Genomic DNA, 16,952 nt, shown 5'->3' on the forward strand with positions numbered 1-16,952 from the left:
GACTGTGCATGATGTTTATTAGTGATGACAGTGAGGTGAGGCAGGGGCTTGTGGAACATGCTCTGTAGGTCACACACTAGACCCATAAGGCAAGAGTAGCCGGGGAGACAGGTCCTCTGTGCCCTGTCTCTCCCCATCTAACCCTAACCTAACAAGCGGCAGCTATGAGTCAGGGAACAAAGTCTGGAGCCCGGTTCTCCAAGGATGTATGAGGGACAAGAACAGTAATGACAGGATGCAGGGCAAAAGAATGAGAAAGGCAAGGAGGCCCCCCTAAGTTCTCTGCTACACACGCCCTCCTTCCCCAAACCCCCATCCAGGTTGGCTCCCATCTGCCACTTGGCTTCACCATGCTCCTGGTCCCTGGTCCTGTCACATGTTAAGAAGCTTCCTGGCAGGGTGAGGAGAGCCCTTCCCTCCAAGAGCTTCAGCTGTGAGCTCTCTCTGGCCCGAGCGTGGCCAGCCTGCTGCTCCAGTCTTGGATGTGGCTGCCACACCCCAGCAAACGGATGGGTGTGCCACCCTGGGGGGGCTATGATTGTCTCATTTCTAATGTGTGGCAGTGAGGTGACTGGAGGCCCTGGATGCCAAAGCAGTCCCTTGACTGTCAGGACTTGTGCCTGCTCAGGGACCTTGTTTCTTCCTCATGCCATGGTGCCCACACCCCACCCTTTTGTCACTTTAATGGGGCATCCCTTCCCTGAGTCTGGTGGGAAGGACCCTGCTAAGGGGATCCTGGCCTGAGGGCACTGCCCAGTGGGGCAGCTTCCTGTGTGGGAGGAGAGGAAGGTGCCAGGGGTGCAGAACACACAGCTAGTACCTGGAATGGGAGCCTAGTAGGGGTCACTGCCCAGGAGGTGAGGGGGCCCCGTTTCTCCCAGAACCTTGGGACCACAGGCAGCCCTGAAGCTGGGGCTGGGCAGGGGGTTTTGGGGGCTGAGCCTAGTGCCAGCCTAATGCCAGTCTAACGCCACCCTGCCTGGAGTGGGCCCCCCAGCCAGCTGCGCCTGTGCCTGTCAGGGTAGGGCAGCAGGAGGCTGTCAGTAGCTATCCTTGGGCCAAGGCCGGTTGCGCTGCCAGTTCCGGTCATTGTGGTTGTGCTCTGAGTCCTGGGCTAGAAGCCGGTCTTGGGGGTCATGCCCGTTAGCACTAGGCAGCCCCGAGGTGTGTTGGCGGTGAGGCTGGTACAGGTCCTGGTAGGCATCTGCATAGTCCTCCTCCAGGTGGCGGGAGCTACGCTGTGAAGATCCTGTCCAGGCTTGGCGGGAGCTCTCGCTGGCCTCATCAGAGGGCATCAAGCTGTCCCGCTCAAGGGGGGAGTGCTCCTCGCCACGCTCCCCCAGCAGCTGCTGGTTCTGGGGGCCATACAACAGCTCTCAGTGAGGCAGTACAGACCTCACCTTATCTTCTGGTGAGGTGCGAGATTCTTCCCCCCTCAACTCTCAATTCCCCGGTACAGGAAATAGTGCAAGGAAAAAGCATGCTGGAGCATTTTTCCTCTTCCGAGAGAGAAAACTGGAGCTTCGACTCCCGCAAAATTCAGGCTCTGCCTTCAAGGCAGCCTGGGAGAAGGTTTGGAGATTGTGTTTCTCTTCACCCCTAGGAAACTAATCTCTGACGTATCCATCTCATTGATTGATTCCCTCTCTCCTCAGGAAGTTCCTTTGCCCGTCTGTGCTAGCTCTGTACAGCAGAGCTGAGAGTTCTACAATCCTTTGGCATGCTGAACTGGAGGCCAAGGACAGTCCTCTGGGCAGGGAGGGGCAGTGCCTTGGCTGGCTTAGCTTGAGCATCTCTGCCCACTGGAAATGGTTACCTGAAGTCCAGGGATGGCACTGGGAGGACCCAGAAGTCCGGGGCCAGGGGCTGGGTGGTGCGTGGCCCGCCAGTAAACCTCCAGGTACTCAGCCAGGTGCTCACAGGCATCCTCCAGCTGGTTCTCATCCAGAATCACATCAAATGACTCCTGGGGAGGGGGAGGAAGGCGCAACGTTGGTTTCCCCTCAGTAGCAGCTCCCCCACCCATCTCTATCACTGCCGCAGCCCTGGGGGAGTGGGCACAGGAGCAGCTGACCCAGGCACTCACCGGTGGGCACTGAACCAGCTTATCATATGCCATCATCTGTACGGTCAGGTGCTTCATCTGTGACTTCCCCCGGGAGCGAATGAGACGCTGGAGTACCTGAGCGGGGAGGGCAGAGCTAGGCCTGGAGTCTCTCAGGACTCTGGGCAGAGCTGAGCCCGGGCAGAGCTAGGCATTTCTTCCACTTGTGGCATCAGTAGCAGGTGAGGATGACTCAGAGTTGTGTTAAGGGCAGCAGGAAAAGGGAACTCAGGTGCCCCAGGCAGGGACCAAGTAGAGTCATGCCACATTCTAGTAGGATAGCCCTGTGGGCCTCCTCCATGAGCCCAGCTGACTTACCTTTGGTGAGGACACTTTGACAAAGACGATGATGGGGGCCAGCGAGGTCTTGGCCAGCTGTGCTGGGTGGTTGATGGTGTCAGCGTCCAACACTACTAGCTGCAGGGATTTGGCCAGCTCAAATATGCGCTCGATCTCACTCTGCACTTCCGCTATGGAGGGAGGCAGCAGCAGTGCTCACCAGGAGCTCTGCCCACTAGCTCACTCCAGCAGGCTTTGAGGGCTCCCGAATGGTGGACAGGAAGGAATTGGAGGAAAAGGGCATTCATCGAAGCCTGGACAGGCAGAGGAATGGGAATTGAGGAGGAGGGGTGTGTTCTTGCCAATCCTGGGGGCAGGTAGAGGAGTTGGGCAGAAAGACAAGGAGATAAGGAAGAGAAAAGGGAAGAGGGGCCAGGCATGGTGGCTCATGCCTGTAATCCCAGCATTTTGAGAGGCCAAGGTGGGCCGATCACTTGAGGTCAGGAGTTCGAGACCAGCCTGGCCAACATGGTGAAACCCCACGTCTGCTAAAAATGCAAAAATTAGCTGGGCGTGGTGATGGGCGCCTGTAGTCCCGGCTACTCAGGAGGCTGAGATGGGAAGATCGCTTGAACCCAGGAGGTGGAGGTTGCAGTGAGCCGAGATCTCACCACTGCACTCCAGCCTGGGTGACAGAGCGAGACTCCATCTCAAAAAAAAAAAAAAGAAAAGGGAGGAGGAAGGTTCTCACTGGCACTTGAGTGGGCACAGAAGCAGGTGGTGGGGACTTCTCACCAATGCTGGAGCGGGCAGAGGAGCGCTCAATGATGGTCCTCTTGCCAGGATTGTTGAGCACAGATCGCTTTGCCAGGGAGAGGTCGGCTGTGACTCGGGTGATGGAGATCCTGGGGTGGGAGTGGAGAATCACAGCTTGCTTCTAAACCTGTGCCTCAGCTTCTCCTTACTCAGCTCCCACTAACTCTTCCCTTAGAGAAGACTAGCTACAGGCATCTGGAAGTAGGCCATGAGCTTCTCCTTGGTTCTCAGGCCACCTCAGGCCAGGGCAGCTTACCTGCCATCAAATCTGTGTTTGAGGAAGTCGAAGAGAGCCTTCTGCATCATGTCTGTGACCTGGGGGAAGGCATGGCACTGATGAAGGGCCCCTTTGGAGAGAAGCAGCCTCCCCATGCATGGCCCCAGAGTCGATACCCTCCACATACACACCCTGGAGGGAGGAGACACACCCCTTCCACTTTCCCTAGGGACTTCCTGTGGCAGGCTTGGTAGAGGTGACTCTTTGGGATCAAGGACCTCCTCTCACCTCATAACCTTTCAGAGAGGGTCCCACCAGCACCACAGGCCGCATGGAGGGCACCACGTCATATGGGGGAACATGTTCCGCCTGCAGAATGGACATGAGGTCAGTAGAAACCATGGCCCTGGTGCCTGTCTCATGCCTGGTTGGCGTCAGGGCAGATCCAGAGGTTCTGGGCTCCCTCCCCTCTCTGTTCTGCCCTCCAACAATGACTGCCTAGAACACTGTCCCCAGAGCCATAAGCCATGATCCCCCCAGCCCAGGTCCCTTCCTTGACTCACCTGCTTTTGCTTCTGCTTGGCTTTTTGGAAAAGGAAATACAAGATTAAAGTTGGTGAAGGGGGAAAGGTCCCTGGGGGCATGGTATCCCCGTCCCCAGGGGAGATACTGGCTTCTCCCCACCCCTTCCGATCCCTCCACAAACCCTTCCCACACAGTTCACTTGGGCAGGATCCCCTCTTTCCCTGTGTCTTAGCTACCCACCTACCCAAAATGGGTGGGTTGGGGGGAGGCTACCTAGAGATGGCGGAGGGGAGCGTCGGTTGCCAATGTCACTCAGGCTGGAAGGGTTCCCAGATCTCCTGAGAAGAAAGGGAGGCGAAAGAGAGGGAGAGAAGAATGTGTCTCTGTGTATGTATGTTCTATGCATTATTTAATAATTGTACACAATTCCATATGCTTTATCTAGTGAGACAGGTGTACATGCAATATGTGTGTGTGTTTGTAGATTTGTTTAGTGTTGAGTGTGTAGAGCTGGGCATACGTGAATGTGTATTTCAGGGGGATATGCATGTGTATGGCATGCATGGTGACGTGTCCTGTGGGTACAGTGCAAGTGTTTGGGGTGTGTTTACTGACTCACGGCCCAACTCTCACCTGGCCTTCTGCTCCTGTTTGAGCCGGATGCTCTCCAGGCGCTGGGGGCTGGGGATGAAGGCGATGTCCCCGCCCTCTTTCACTAGCCGCCCGATCCACCAGTCATTGCTGTACTTCTGGGGGCAGGTGGAGCAGGAAGGGGTGGTGAGAGAAGCGCCCCGCCCCAGTCCTGGCTCTTCAATGTGAAGGAGCCAGCGAGGCAGTCACTGAGCTGGTCTGAGGAATGCAATGCAAGGGGCGGTGGGCAGAAGGGGCCAGGGGAAAGGACAGCCAAGTTCGGGCCACCCAGGATTTCTGAGTGAGGCATTGCAGCTGTCACAGGGGACCTCGGAGGCAGCTAATCTAACTGCTCACTTGACAGACATGGAGACTGATGCCCAAGCCAGGTCTCAGAAGGATGGAGACCCTGGGGATGAGATCTTAGATATGAGGGGTGGACAGGTGTGTGTTAAGGAGAAGAGCTGATTAGCTTGGGGAATTAGACTGAGGATTGAAGTCAGAAGCATTAGGATCTGGAGCAACAGCAAGAAAATGAAGTGTTAGAGGCTTCTGGAAGTAGGGGGGTCGATCACCTCTTTAATGTGCAGAAAATCTTTGGCCTCAAAGTTGACTCCAGAGCCCTGGACTGGGCACTCCTCATCCAGTACGCCACAGTAGCTGACATTGGTCCTCACCGCAAATGCCACAGGTTTGTGCTGGAGAATTTGGCCATTAGTGCAAGTGAGAGAAGGCTCGAAGCACCCCTTCCAGCTTCAGTGCCCCAACAGCAGAAGGCCGTGGCCTCTGCCCATCACACACACCGTCTCACACTCAAGGACATCCTGCCCAAGGACCCCTTGGGACTTAGGACCGAGTGCAGGTTTCCACCTAGCTTGGCCTCCTGTCTTGCCCCATGCCCAGAAAGTATACCTTGGCCCTTTCGAGCTGCTGCTGAGCCTGGCTCTCTACTTCACGCCGGGCACTCTCCCGGTCCTCCTCCAGGGAGACGTCTGAGTCCAGAGATGGGCGGCTGGTGTAGGAGTCGGCTGAACCCTGGGTTGGGAAAGAGGCTGTGACTCCCAGGCTCCGGCATGAAGGATGCCATGGAGGCACCCTCCTCACCTTACAGTGTTGCCTCTATTGCCCCCAGTTTCTCCATCTCCAAGGGGATAGCTGGGTCCCTATGGCCCCTCCTATCCCCTGAGAAGGGCCCCAGTGCCTCTGAGGCTACAGGAAAGCTGGCCCAATCCATAGGTGAAAAGATCTGGGCCCCTCCTCCCCCAAGTCTATTAATACTGCAGCTTTGAATAGAGCCTTCACTTCTCTTTCCTCCGTTTTCTCCCCTCTAACATGTCCTCTGAGCCGAGGGAAGGGAGGTGTGCTGAAGATGATGTATTAGAGATGATTCTGGATCCAGGAGACCCAGCCCCCTTGTTCACAGCAGCCTGCAAAGCAGCCTGGACATCATCCCTTTAAGATGCCTGTCAGGAGTCCAGCCAGCTGCAACAGTCAAGAGATGCTGGTTGGCACAGCACCAGTCCTCAATGTGGGGATCCAGCCATCTGCCCCCTAAGATTCCACTTTCCCTACTCCAACAAGGCTCTGAAGGCTCCCAAATGGTGAGCCCTTACCCTTCCAGGGTGAAGAGGAGGACACAAAGCTGCCAGCTCCTAGAAGTTACCTCCCCTTTGCTCTCCCCACCCCCTACTTTTCTTCCTTCCACACCTGCTGGGGCAACTAGCCAGGTGTGGGCAGCAAACAAGACACAGACCAAGAAGAACACAAAGCTGTCTCCCTGGGTGCAGGTGAGGCTGGGCCACGCCTACCACTTGGCCTACATCTCCCTAGTCCTTTCCCAGGCCCAGGGGACATCAGCCCTAGAAGAAGGCTATGCTAGTGCCAAGCAACCTAGCTACGGAGCAGGACCCCGGGGATGTGGGGAGGGGGTAACATGAGCAAGGAGAGTCTCTGAGTCCTGCCCATAGGAAAGGTCTTGGGCAATGAGGGTGCATTTGACGGTCACAGAGTTCAGCCTCAAGACCATGAGGGAGAGGCACAAATGAGTGAGGGACGCTGGACTTTGAGACAAGAGCCCAGAGGTTACAATGTCTGGGTTTCCTCCTCTGTCAGGGAAAGGGAATCTTTCATTTCCTGCCTCAGTTTTCCCTCTCTGTGGGGAGAAGCCTCAAGTGATACTTCCCACAATTCTGAGATGCCAGTGGCAGAGAGAAGGGATAAGCCTAGATAAGGGGTTCATGCAGGAGTGTGTGTGTGTATAGGGGAAAGGGCTTTAGAATGTCCTCGGGCAGAGGAACATTCTCTCAAGCTCACTGGGCATGACCACCTACGGAAGGCAGCAGAGGCCAGACTCTCAGAGAAGAAGGCAAAATCACATACCTGCTGTCCACCATGCCCTCTACCCCTACCCTGCCGTGGGCAAGAGGGCTGTTCAGCTAGGGGTCAGCCCAGGCTCTCGAGCCTTAGGCTAAAGACAGTGTCTATAGTAGACCAAAGGCCTGAAGATAGCACAAGGGGGAAAGATCTTTCATTTTACAGAAGAGTAGTCCGCCGACTGTTCCTCATCTCTCCTGAGAACAAAATGAGGCTGGATGGCAGCAGGATAAGTGGGGGATGAACCCCAGAAATAATCTTTGCACAGGGTGAGGGACCTCCTTCCCAGGGGTCTTAGGACACAAGAGAAACCTCTGTGGGATGTGGTGTCTGAAGCAACCAGATAGGGGCCAACAGGCTGGGAGGCAGGAGGCAAGGCAGATGACCACTCGCTTTGGTACAGATACATCGGGTACCTCCCAGAGGCCCAGAACTGTGCTAAAAGAGGAGTCTGACCTTTTCTGCCTGTGCTCCAGGCTCTCAGCTCTATTTAGTAATCTTTATTTTTATTATTTTATTTATTTACTTAGAGACAGGTCTTCTGTCACCCAGGCTGGAGTGTAGTGGCACAATCGTAGCTCACTGCAGCCTTGAACTCCTGGGCTCAAGCGATCCTCCTGTCTCCTGAGTAGCTACGACTACAGGCATGCGCTACCATGCCTACTAGTTTTTTGTAGAGACAGGATCTTGCTATGTTGCCTAGGCTGGTCTCAAACTCCTGGGCTTAAGCCATCTTCCTACCTTAGCCTCCCAAAGCGTTGGGATTATAGGCATGAGTCTCTATGCCTGGTTTAATTTAGTAATTTTTTTTTTTTTTTTTGAGATGCAGTTTCACTGTGATGCCCAGGCTGGAATGTAATGGCGCAATGTCGGCTCACTGCAACCTCTGCCTCCCGGGTTCAAACAATTCTACTGCCCCAGCCTCCTGAGTAGTTGGGACTACAGGCATGTGCCACCATGCCGGGCTAATTTTTATATTTTTAGTAGACACAGGGTTTCACCATATTGGCCAGGCTGGTCTCCAACTCCTGACCTCAAGTGATCTGCCTCGGCCACCCAAAGTGCTGGGATTACAAGCGTGAGGCACCGCTGGCGGCCTAATTTAGTAATCATAACGCCTGGGGCATCTGGCTTACCTGACCTCTCACCCTGGGATGGGAATCACAGGATCTCTCCCTAAATATTTAATGAGTTGTGCTCAGAATGGAACCCCCTCTCCATTACTCCCAAGTCCTCCAGGCTCACTCATCTCTAGTGCTCCAGTATTACTTAAGGAGGCCAGGGCTGCCCTGCCAAGCATGATCTAGGGTTTTACCTTTCCTGTACCCTGCTACGCCAAAATAGCCAGGTTTCAGTACTTTGGAGCTGCCAGGAGTTGGCACAGTGCCCTGGTGGTGCCCCCCTTGCCTAGTGAGTGTGTGGGCAGGCTGCAGCTCCTCTCTTGCCTGGCACGGGGGAAGGAGAGGAGGGAGATGAGCCGTTGGATTTATTTAGAGCCTGATCTCCCTCCTACTGCTTCAGAGGGGGCCTCAGGGAGAGCAAGGAGCCAGGCAAGAGAAAGGGAAGTGGGGGAGGGTGATCAGGAGCCAGAGAGAGATGGGAGGGAGCAATGGGTCAGCAGGCTGCCCTCCAACACCATCCACATGTCAGTCTGCTCCTTGCAATAGCCCTTGCCTTCTCACCAGGGATGGGAAGAACCTCCTAGGGCCATCCAGCCCCACAGAGAGGTTTGTTTTCAAGCTCACCTTGGCACCCTGGGCTATACCAGCTGTCCCTTCAACTGTCAGAAAGAGGTGTCCACCAGAGCCTTGAAAATGATCTGCTCTAGCGGCAATGTAATTAGCCCCAGAGGCCCCATGGAGAATTGGGCCCAGAAGGAGACCAGTCCCAGAAAAGGACAGTTGCCTATTCTGAACATCAGCATTCATCTATCCTGGGCCTGGCAGTAAGTGATGGGAAAAGACTTGAACATGAATTCCTCTTTCCGACCCAGGGGTGCTCCAACCTATTGGGGCCCCTTCCAAGCCATCTAGTGGTCCACTCCTAAGGAGGCCTTCTTACAGGACATTTGAGGGAAAGTTGTCAGCTCCAAGGGGCTGAGAAGCTCCTCCGCATTCTTGCCCCATCTTTCCAGGCACTCTCCCTGCTGTCTGAGCTCCGGGAATCACTGCTTAATGAGCTGATTTGTCTCAGTGGGTCAGGAGATAAAAGCAAAGAGGAGAATTAAATATTTATCGGTTGCCTGTTTCTCTGAGCAAAGCGCTTCCTCTCCATCCCCAGGCCCTCAGCTCCTCTGGCCTCACCTCCAGGCCTTCCATGCTGGGCAAGAGCTCAGGATGCCCGCTGCAGAGGAAGCCTCAGCAGGGGGCTGTGGAATAGATGGGGCTCAGTCACCTGGCCTACCCATGTGCTGGGCGCCCAGGTTTCAGCCTGGGAGAGAAACTGGGCTAGAGAAAGGGTGAGGAGATGAGGCAATGCGCAGAGATGGAGGGGGTGGAAGGGAATAATGGAGCTCCTCAAGTTTTAGGATCCGTCTGTCTGAAGAGGTTGGTCCCTGGCTCCCTGATGTCCTCTCAGCTCCCTGATGTGTCGTTTGCTTGAGGCACAAGAGGTCTAGAATGTCTGCCTCCCCAACCACCTCGGCGGCTCTCCTAGCTGTTGTGTTCAGACCCCAGAAATCCAGAATTTGGAACTCCAGACATGGCGTGTTCCCTCTCCAGAGCCTCTGTGCCCTCGGCCTCCAGCCCTGCCTTCTCCCACCCCTCTTTCCTGGGCCGTGGAGCCACCTGCTTGAGCCCTTCCCCTATACTGCCCCCTCTCTGCACACACCCAATGCCCCAGGGTCTGAGTCTGGGTCGCTGGGGAACGCTTGGCATGAAAATCCATCTCCCCACGTTCTTAGAGCGCCCCCCTACAAACCCTGCCCTGCCACTGAGGCGTTTTTCAAAGTCCTGAACCGGGGAAAGGGTTGAAGGGAGAGGAGGTGTCACCCCAACTTCCCCGCCCCCACCCTCACCGTGGGCACTCACCGCCTCCGAGTCCTCAAACCCGGGCACGTAGGAGTCGTCATACATGGGGGAGTCCGGGTGGGGGGAGCGAGCGGCGCCGGGGGCGGGAGCGGCCCGGAAGCAGGGGCAAGGACTGCGGGCCGCGCCCGGGAGATGCCACCGAGCCCCGCAGCCCTGCGGGCGGCGGCAGGGAGCGAGAGAGCGCGAAGGAGGGAGCGAGCCGCGAAGACCAGCTGCTCGGAGCTCAAATCACCGCTCCCCCCACCCCACCCTCCCAAACCCAGCCGGTCCCACCCCGAGCGCGGCTGAGGAATCTGGCGCCGGCTCCTACAACAATAGTGCCCGCCCACCTGACCCCCTCCCCGGGAGAAGGCGGGGGCGGCGGCCACCGGGGAGCCCGGGCCAGGCCGGGAGAGGGGAACGAACCCGTGCTGGGTGGAAGGTGGGTCCCCGAGCACCTACGGGGCCGTGGCGGCGGGGAGGAAGGGGAGGAGAGGCTGCGGGCAGGGCGGATCCAGGCAGGGAGGAGGCGGGGCGAGGAGAGATGCGGAGACAGAGACGCTCGGCAACCCAGGAACTACTCCGCCGGGAAACAAAGGGCTGCGGCGGGGGAGGGAGGGGGCGCTGAGACCGCGAGGGAGACGCGACCCGGGCGGAGACTGGAGAGGGCGCAGGTGTCGAGGAAACCGGAGAGAGAGAGGCAGAGGGAGGACGGAGAGGACAGGAAAATGGGGAGACCCTGGGAGACAGAAGAGGCGCGGGAACGAGCGGCAGACGGGGGAGGGGTCCCAGGCGACTGCAGGGCGGGTCTGGGCCCGTGCGTCCCGGAGGCTCCGAAAGCAAACCCCGCAGTGGTCCCGGGGAGGAATGGGCTTGGTGCCCCCAGGCTAATGACAGGACGGCAGCTCCTGCCCCAACAGGTGCCCGGCCCCCTCAGTACGGGGACGCTGCGGCAAAGGCGGTGTTGCCCAACCCTTGAGAAGGGGGGAACTTTCCGTGAGCTGGGTAGGCCTCCCCACACCTGTTGCACGGATAGATTTTGTCTTAGTCCTGCCAGGATGGGGGTTCCCTTCCCCACTTCCCTGCCAAGGATTGTGCCAGACAGTGCCAAGGCATCCGTGGGAACTGGGGCAGAAAGGGGCTGTTTTAGGTGAGCCTAAAGGGAAGGGGAAAGAAGCCAGAGGGTGGAGGTAGGGGGATAGTTGTGGGTGGGATCCTGGCTACACTCGGGTTGGGAGAGGAAAAGGCCAGTCTCCTCGGAGTCACTAGGGTAAGGCCAGATTCTCCCCTTAGCAGAAGGGCTTGTACCACTCTGCACCACTCAGTCTCCTTCACAGGAGCATTGAGATTTGGGGTAAGAGAGCCGCAGCCCTTATCTTGAGGAAACTTTCCCCAAAGATCCACCCATTTGAGCTCTCTCCTTTTTTCATCTCCTGAGCAAAATTCCTTCTTTGATTTTTGACTGCCTACCTTTGTGCCCCACGAGGAGGATGTGCGTAGACAGGGGTTACACTTGGAGGCCTCCTGGTGCCCATGCTCTTGGCCCTGAGCTCAGTCCTTTTCCTTTCCCAATTTCTCACACCCGGGAGTTCAGCAATCTGCTCATCCCTCCTAGGCTTGAGGAGAATCAGAAATCCAAAACTCTGACATGGCTTAGTAAGATCTATGGTAGAAAGCACTGTGCATGGGAGAGAGAAAGCCCACCCAAACCAAGTGGCTTCCCACCTGGGTCACTTATCGGTGTTATCTTGGCAAGACAAAGAAGAGCTGCATCTTCAGACTGACATCTTTAGTCTGTCTACTGTGGGTGGCCCAGAGCAGCCCTGCCCAGCACCTTCCTCATGCTGGGTTTGACAAACAACTTTGTTGCAGCCCCTGTGGCTGAAGGGACTGTCTCCTCTCCTGAGTCCAGCACCAACTGGGGTTTGGTCATATACTGGATTCTTCTGTATTGGAAGTTCCCAGACACTGCCCACTTTTGTGCCCTCACCCAGTTACGCAGTATTCCTTGTATCCCCCTCTTTCATCCTTTCTCTTCAATTCCTTCTTTCAGGGGCCTGGAGAGGTGTCAAAGAGTAAGACCCTCAAGGTGCTCTTCTCCTGGGAGATGGCTCTAGTGAAGAAAGCAGTGGTGGAGGCAGCTGTTTCTCTTCCTATCCCTGCATCCACTCTCCTGGCCTCTCCTTTTGGGACTCTCTCCACCCACACAAGGTCCTGGGGCTGTAGGTAACAGCGGATCTGCTATCGGCAGCACTCCTTCCTCACACTCCTTGTAATCTCCTGCGACAAGGTTGTCTAAGTCTGCTCCTGAGGCATGTGTTGCCATGCCAACCATCCCCAGGAGATGGGTTCAAGCTCCTCATACCTGGGCCCATCCCCTGGGTCCTGCAGTAGCTTCAGAGCTTCCCTCCTTCTTCTCATATCTCTGGGTTGCTACCCAATGTTCCTTTCATTTCTCACCCACACCTGCCTACTCTAGTTCTAATACCAACTTGGTGACTTCTTGTCCTGTGACAGGACATGTGCCTGTCAGTGTCCATGTAGCCCTAACCTCTTTTCTTTTTCATGGCTGGGCATAAAGGGAGAGAGCTGAGGGCAATAAAGGATCAGGGGAGAGGCTCCTCCTGCTGATTCTTTCTAGGAGAGAGTTGTTAGACTGGCAGCTGGCAGGTACCCAAGTCATAGAAGCAAGACATAAGAGGAAAAGCCTGAATAATCAGGTTTGGGAGCTGGAATATATTGAAACCTTCTTGGGAGGTTTCAGAATATATTCTAGCTTCTCCTCTAAGTGTACCAGGAAGCTGGGCAGATCCCAGTCCCTGGGCACTGAATGGGGAAACTGAGACAGAAGCTAGGCCTTCTGGGAAGGCTTAAAGACTCCTCCCCAGCAGTTTTTAAGATCTGGACCAGGTGGAGGCCCCTACCATTCTGGCTGCTAGGCTGCCAGGGAACTCAGGGACAGGCGCTAGGGGAGCTTGGCAGAGCCCTTCTTGTAATCTAGCCCCTTTTTTCTGGCTCCTCAGTCAGTCCTCTCCTCTCATCCAATCCCAGTACTAGGAAGCTGCCAGCTCTGGCCGCTCCCTCCTCTCTAACCCGGTGCCTCTTCCACCCCTGGCCTCACTTCCTCCGGTTTCCCTGCCTCCCCATCGGTGCAGTCTCCCCCAAACGCGTGCCCCCTTCCTAGCTTGGAGCGGAGCTCTCCTCCCACCCAGTGGGGAACCCCCTTCCCACGACCCCACCCCCCCCCCCCCCCCACGGTTACCTCGTTCAGCAGGAAGGTTGCACTGGAGTCAGAAAAAGACATAAACCAGGCTAGCGGCCTCTCCCCCTCCCCCGGGCCAGGGGCTCCGAGGCGGGAGCAAAACCCGGCCGCTGCTCTGCACGCTGCTCCTGCCTGCACGCCTGGCCTCGCCCCACGCCCGCCGGGCTCCGCCGCCTGCTCCCTTCCCTCTCCCCTGGTTCCCTCCCTCTTTCTCCTCCCTCCTCCCTCCCTCCCTCTCCCTTCCTTTCTCGCCCCCTCTGTCAGTCTCTGGCTCTCCCTGCCTTTCAGCCCAGCCTCTCTCCACTTCCGTCTCTCCTGTCTTAAGGTCTTCGTTCTGTTTTTCCGTGTGCCTCCCACTGTCCTTCCATCCCCACGTCGCACCCTCGCTCCTCGGCTTCCCCTGCCGCTCTGCTTCTTCCCTAAAGTCCTCCCGAGAAAGAGTAGGGACTCTGGAGTTTCCGCCGCCGCGGGCAGAAGGGCAGGAAGAGCTCCAGGGCTGCCCCAGCTCCAGGGCTGCCCCAGCTCCTGAGCTCTTGGCGGAAGCTTCTGCTCCCTCCCGGCCCTGCTCCGTGCGCCGGGCGCCCATCCTCCGGCGGCGGCTGCGACCCCGACCTCGGCGGGGGAAAGGACCGAAAAGCAAGAGTGCTGGTGCTCTGCTCGCCCGCCCAAGCGTCAAGGCGCCCATCCACTCGTCCCCGGCTCGGCTCTGTGTCTCCAGAGGGATCGGCATCCCTGTGGAGAGAGCCCAGCTGGGATCGCCCCGCGCCCGCGGAGTCTCTGCCGTCTCCCCCCACTCCTGGGTTCTGGTGCAGCGGGTCTCAGCTCCGCGAAGGGGAAGGGCGAGGCGAAGCGACGCGGCTCCTTCTCGACCCGCTGCAGCGCCCCCTGGGCTCGCTGGCCCGGCGGCTACACGCGCCCTCCAGGTGGCGGCACCGCCTGGTGTCCGGTCCCGGGGCCGCGGGGTCCGGCCCTGCCAGCAGGCGGCGCTGCCCAGGCCAGAGCAGGGGGGACGCACCCCGGATCCAGACACCGCCCAAGCCCAGGACGAACCCCTCTCCCCCTCCTTTCTCCAGGAACTGCAGTCCCAGCTCGAGACCCCCAGTAGGAGACCCCAGGCTGCGCTCTACTTATTCCCACCCCGTGGGGCTCCTTCGAGACACCCGCGCCCTTCCGGGACCCTAGCCCGTCCCTACCTCCATCCTGGTCTCGAGGGGCGCCCCAGCTAAGCCGGGCAGCGTCCTGGCCGGGACTGGGCAGCAGGGAGTACAGAGTCGCGGGACCGCTCCTCGGGTCAGTACCCCTCCCGCCCCTTTCTGCGGGTGCGTCAAACAGGACAAGCCCAAGTTCTGGCGGGGGAAGGGGGAGCGGGGGTGTAGTCCCAGTTGGCTCTCTCTCTGGACCCTTCTGAGCGGACAGACCGCTCATTGGTCCCTTCACACCCCCAACGACCCCAGGCTGGACCCTTCTCCAGACCAAAGACGGCGCCTGGGGCGGGGAGAGACGGACCCCCCTTCATGGAGACAGACACACGCTGACTCCGATTGACCCAGGTCCCCAACTTCCCCTCAGCATTAACTAGAACGCTCTCCCCTTTCCAGTGGAGGGCGTCCCACCCTTCTTCCCGGCCCTTCTTTTAACCCACTTCCCCTGGGAGTTTCCGGGACCCCTCCCCTCAATCCTCCCATCCCCGGGATCTGGGGAGACTGTTCCTCCCTCTCTGCTCAGCTGACCCTCCACTTGCCCCCATTTCTGAGGGAGGTAAGTTGGGGGAGAGTAAATTCTCTCTCCACTCCCTCCTCCCGAGGCTGGATTTAACCTGGAAAGTGCTTTGAGAAGGCACCTCCTCCCCCACTCCCTCTGTAGTCTAGTCTAGTGGATCACGGAGCCCCTACCACCCACCCACCTCCAAGTTGCTCAGCTTCGACCATTCAGAGGAAAGAAGTTATGTTATTTGTGTGTGTTAAAAATGCGTGTGGAGGTTTTTATGGTTTTGTTTTGTTTTTTGACTCTAGTAGAGGGAGCAAACGCTTTGCCTTTCATTTGGCAAGAAGACCTGGAGGGAGAGAGGGCCCTCCCCACCTACACTCCCCTGCTGACCACAGCTAATGGACTAGCTCCGCTGGGCCCTGCGGCAGCTTAAGTTTCCATAGGAGAAGGGAGGTGGGGAGAGAGGGGATGTTGGCCCAGGCAAGCAGTTGTCCCTGGCTTCCCGCAACCTTCTCTCCTTCCCTCCCTCCACATTCTCTGCCTGAAACTATAGCATAGAAACCATCTCTCCACCTTCCACTTTATTTTTATTTATTTATTTATTTATTTGTTTGTTTATTTTTGAGACGGAGTCTCACTCTGTCGCCTAGGTCGGAGTGCAGTGGCGATCTCGGCCCACAGCAACCTCCGCCTCCCGGGTTCAAGAGATTCTCCTCCTCCCAAGTAGCTGGGGCTACAGGCACGCCACCACACCAGGCTAATTTTTGTATTTTTAGTAAAGACGAGGTTTCACCATGTTGGCCAGGCTGGTCTCCAACTCCTGACCTCAAGCGATCTGCCCGCCTCGGCCTCCCAAAGTGTTGGGATTACAGGCGTGAGCTACCGTGTCCGGCCCACCTTCCACTTTAAAATAGAAATATCAGTTACTTCTCCCTGAGGTTGGCGCCGAGGCTCACGCCTATAATCCCAGCACTTTGGCAGGCCGAGGCGGGCAGATCACTTGAGGCTAGGAGTTCAAGACCAGCTTGGCCAACATGGTGAAATCCCATCTCTGCAAACAATATAAAAATTAGCCGGGCATGGCAGTGCACACCTGTGGTCCCAGCTACTTGGGAGGCTGAGGCAGAGAATTGCTTGAACTCAGGAGACAGGCTGAGATCGCCCTACTGCGCTCCAGACTCTGGGGGACAGAGTCTCTGTCTCAAAAAAAAAAAAAAAAATTACTCCTCCATGAGCCTATCACAGGAAATCTGAGGTGCACAGTGGCAGTTCCCCACCCCTTACTTTTCTCATTTCCACCCCAGCTGCTGGACCACAGGCCCCTTCTCCATCTTGCTCTGCAGAGAAGGTAGGAACTTCAGAGCTAGAGCCAGCAGCCCATCCTCCAGGTCCCCAGAACTGCCCTCTCCCAGGCCCTTTCTGTGATGTGACTGGCAGGATTATCCTTCTCCAGGGCCTGCCCAAGACGCATATCCTCTTCCTCCCCACTCAAGCTCCCTCAGGGCCTTCATCTCTGGCTCAAACCTCATAGTATCTGGGCAGGGCACCCTGCTGAGAGGGGCCTCTACCCTGGATCCATTCCTGGAAGCTATGCCCTCTAACTTGGCCCATATAGGCTCTGAGCTCTAGCAAACAGGCCCCCAGGGCTTCCCAGGCAGCCTTCATCCCTTCTCCCTGCTCACCTTGTCCTCAGACCCCAAGATTGTCAGGACTTGGGATATCTGGCAGGGCCCCTACAAGCCACTCTGGCTAGTCTGTACAGACACAGCTCTGCAGCAGGAGGTAACTGATCTAGAGCTGGATTTCAGTCTCCGTTTGCCTCCTCAGCAAGGCATAATCTGCACAACTGTGCTTAGTGGCCTTGATATTTGAAAGTCTGTATACTACAAAGATAGAGATCACCATGTCCATCCCTTTTTATCTTTTCTACCTAGACCAGAAAAAGGTACCTATCCCTTCTCTTCTGAGAAAATCCTGTGGAAGTAGCTTCCACAGGGAATCCCCATTGCCAGTTCCAGATATTACTCTGGG

The 16,952-nt window shown here is 57.0% G+C and overlaps 1 protein-coding gene across 3 annotated transcripts; it reads right to left on the reverse strand.

Annotated features, from left to right (window-relative positions):
- Nucleotides 1-14,753, reverse strand: CACNB3 (calcium voltage-gated channel auxiliary subunit beta 3). 3 transcript variants are annotated; one of them, XM_016923515.4, is made up of 13 exons: nucleotides 14,408-14,753; nucleotides 5,484-5,606; nucleotides 5,147-5,269; nucleotides 4,575-4,690; nucleotides 4,215-4,279; nucleotides 3,980-3,999; nucleotides 3,705-3,785; nucleotides 3,456-3,514; nucleotides 3,179-3,288; nucleotides 2,423-2,574; nucleotides 2,087-2,182; nucleotides 1,817-1,966; nucleotides 1-1,355 (listed from the first exon to the last, which is right to left on the reverse strand). In XM_016923515.4, exons 1-13 carry the CDS (start codon nucleotides 14,411-14,413, stop codon nucleotides 1,041-1,043), a joined length of 1,416 nt encoding a protein of 471 aa, XP_016779004.3. In that variant the 5' UTR covers nucleotides 14,414-14,753; the 3' UTR covers nucleotides 1-1,040. The 3 variants fall into 3 exon arrangements, with proteins under 3 accessions (XP_016779004.3, XP_003313780.4, XP_509034.6); XM_003313732.7 differs by lacking the exon at nucleotides 14,408-14,753 and adding an exon at nucleotides 13,215-13,347; XM_509034.9 differs by lacking the exon at nucleotides 14,408-14,753 and adding an exon at nucleotides 9,974-10,763.
- Between the last annotated feature and the right edge of the window lie 2,199 nt (nucleotides 14,754-16,952).

The sequence above is a fragment of the Pan troglodytes genome, chromosome 10, assembly GCF_028858775.2.
Source record: "Pan troglodytes isolate AG18354 chromosome 10, NHGRI_mPanTro3-v2.0_pri, whole genome shotgun sequence".
Lineage (NCBI taxonomy): Eukaryota > Metazoa > Chordata > Mammalia > Primates > Hominidae > Pan > Pan troglodytes.

Coding starts and splice junctions, on each gene's coding strand:
- CACNB3 (XM_509034.9), bottom strand. CDS start 10,018: ATGTATGACGACTCCTACGTGCCCGGGTTTGAGGACTCGGAGGCG. Junction 4,000..4,214: donor CTCCCCTCCGCCATCTCTAG/GTAGCCTCCCCC, acceptor TTTTCCAAAAAG/CCAAGCAGAAGCAAAAGCAG. Junction 2,183..2,422: donor TCAAAGTGTCCTCACCAAAG/GTAAGTCAGCTG, acceptor CTCCCCGCTCAG/GTACTCCAGCGTCTCATTCG.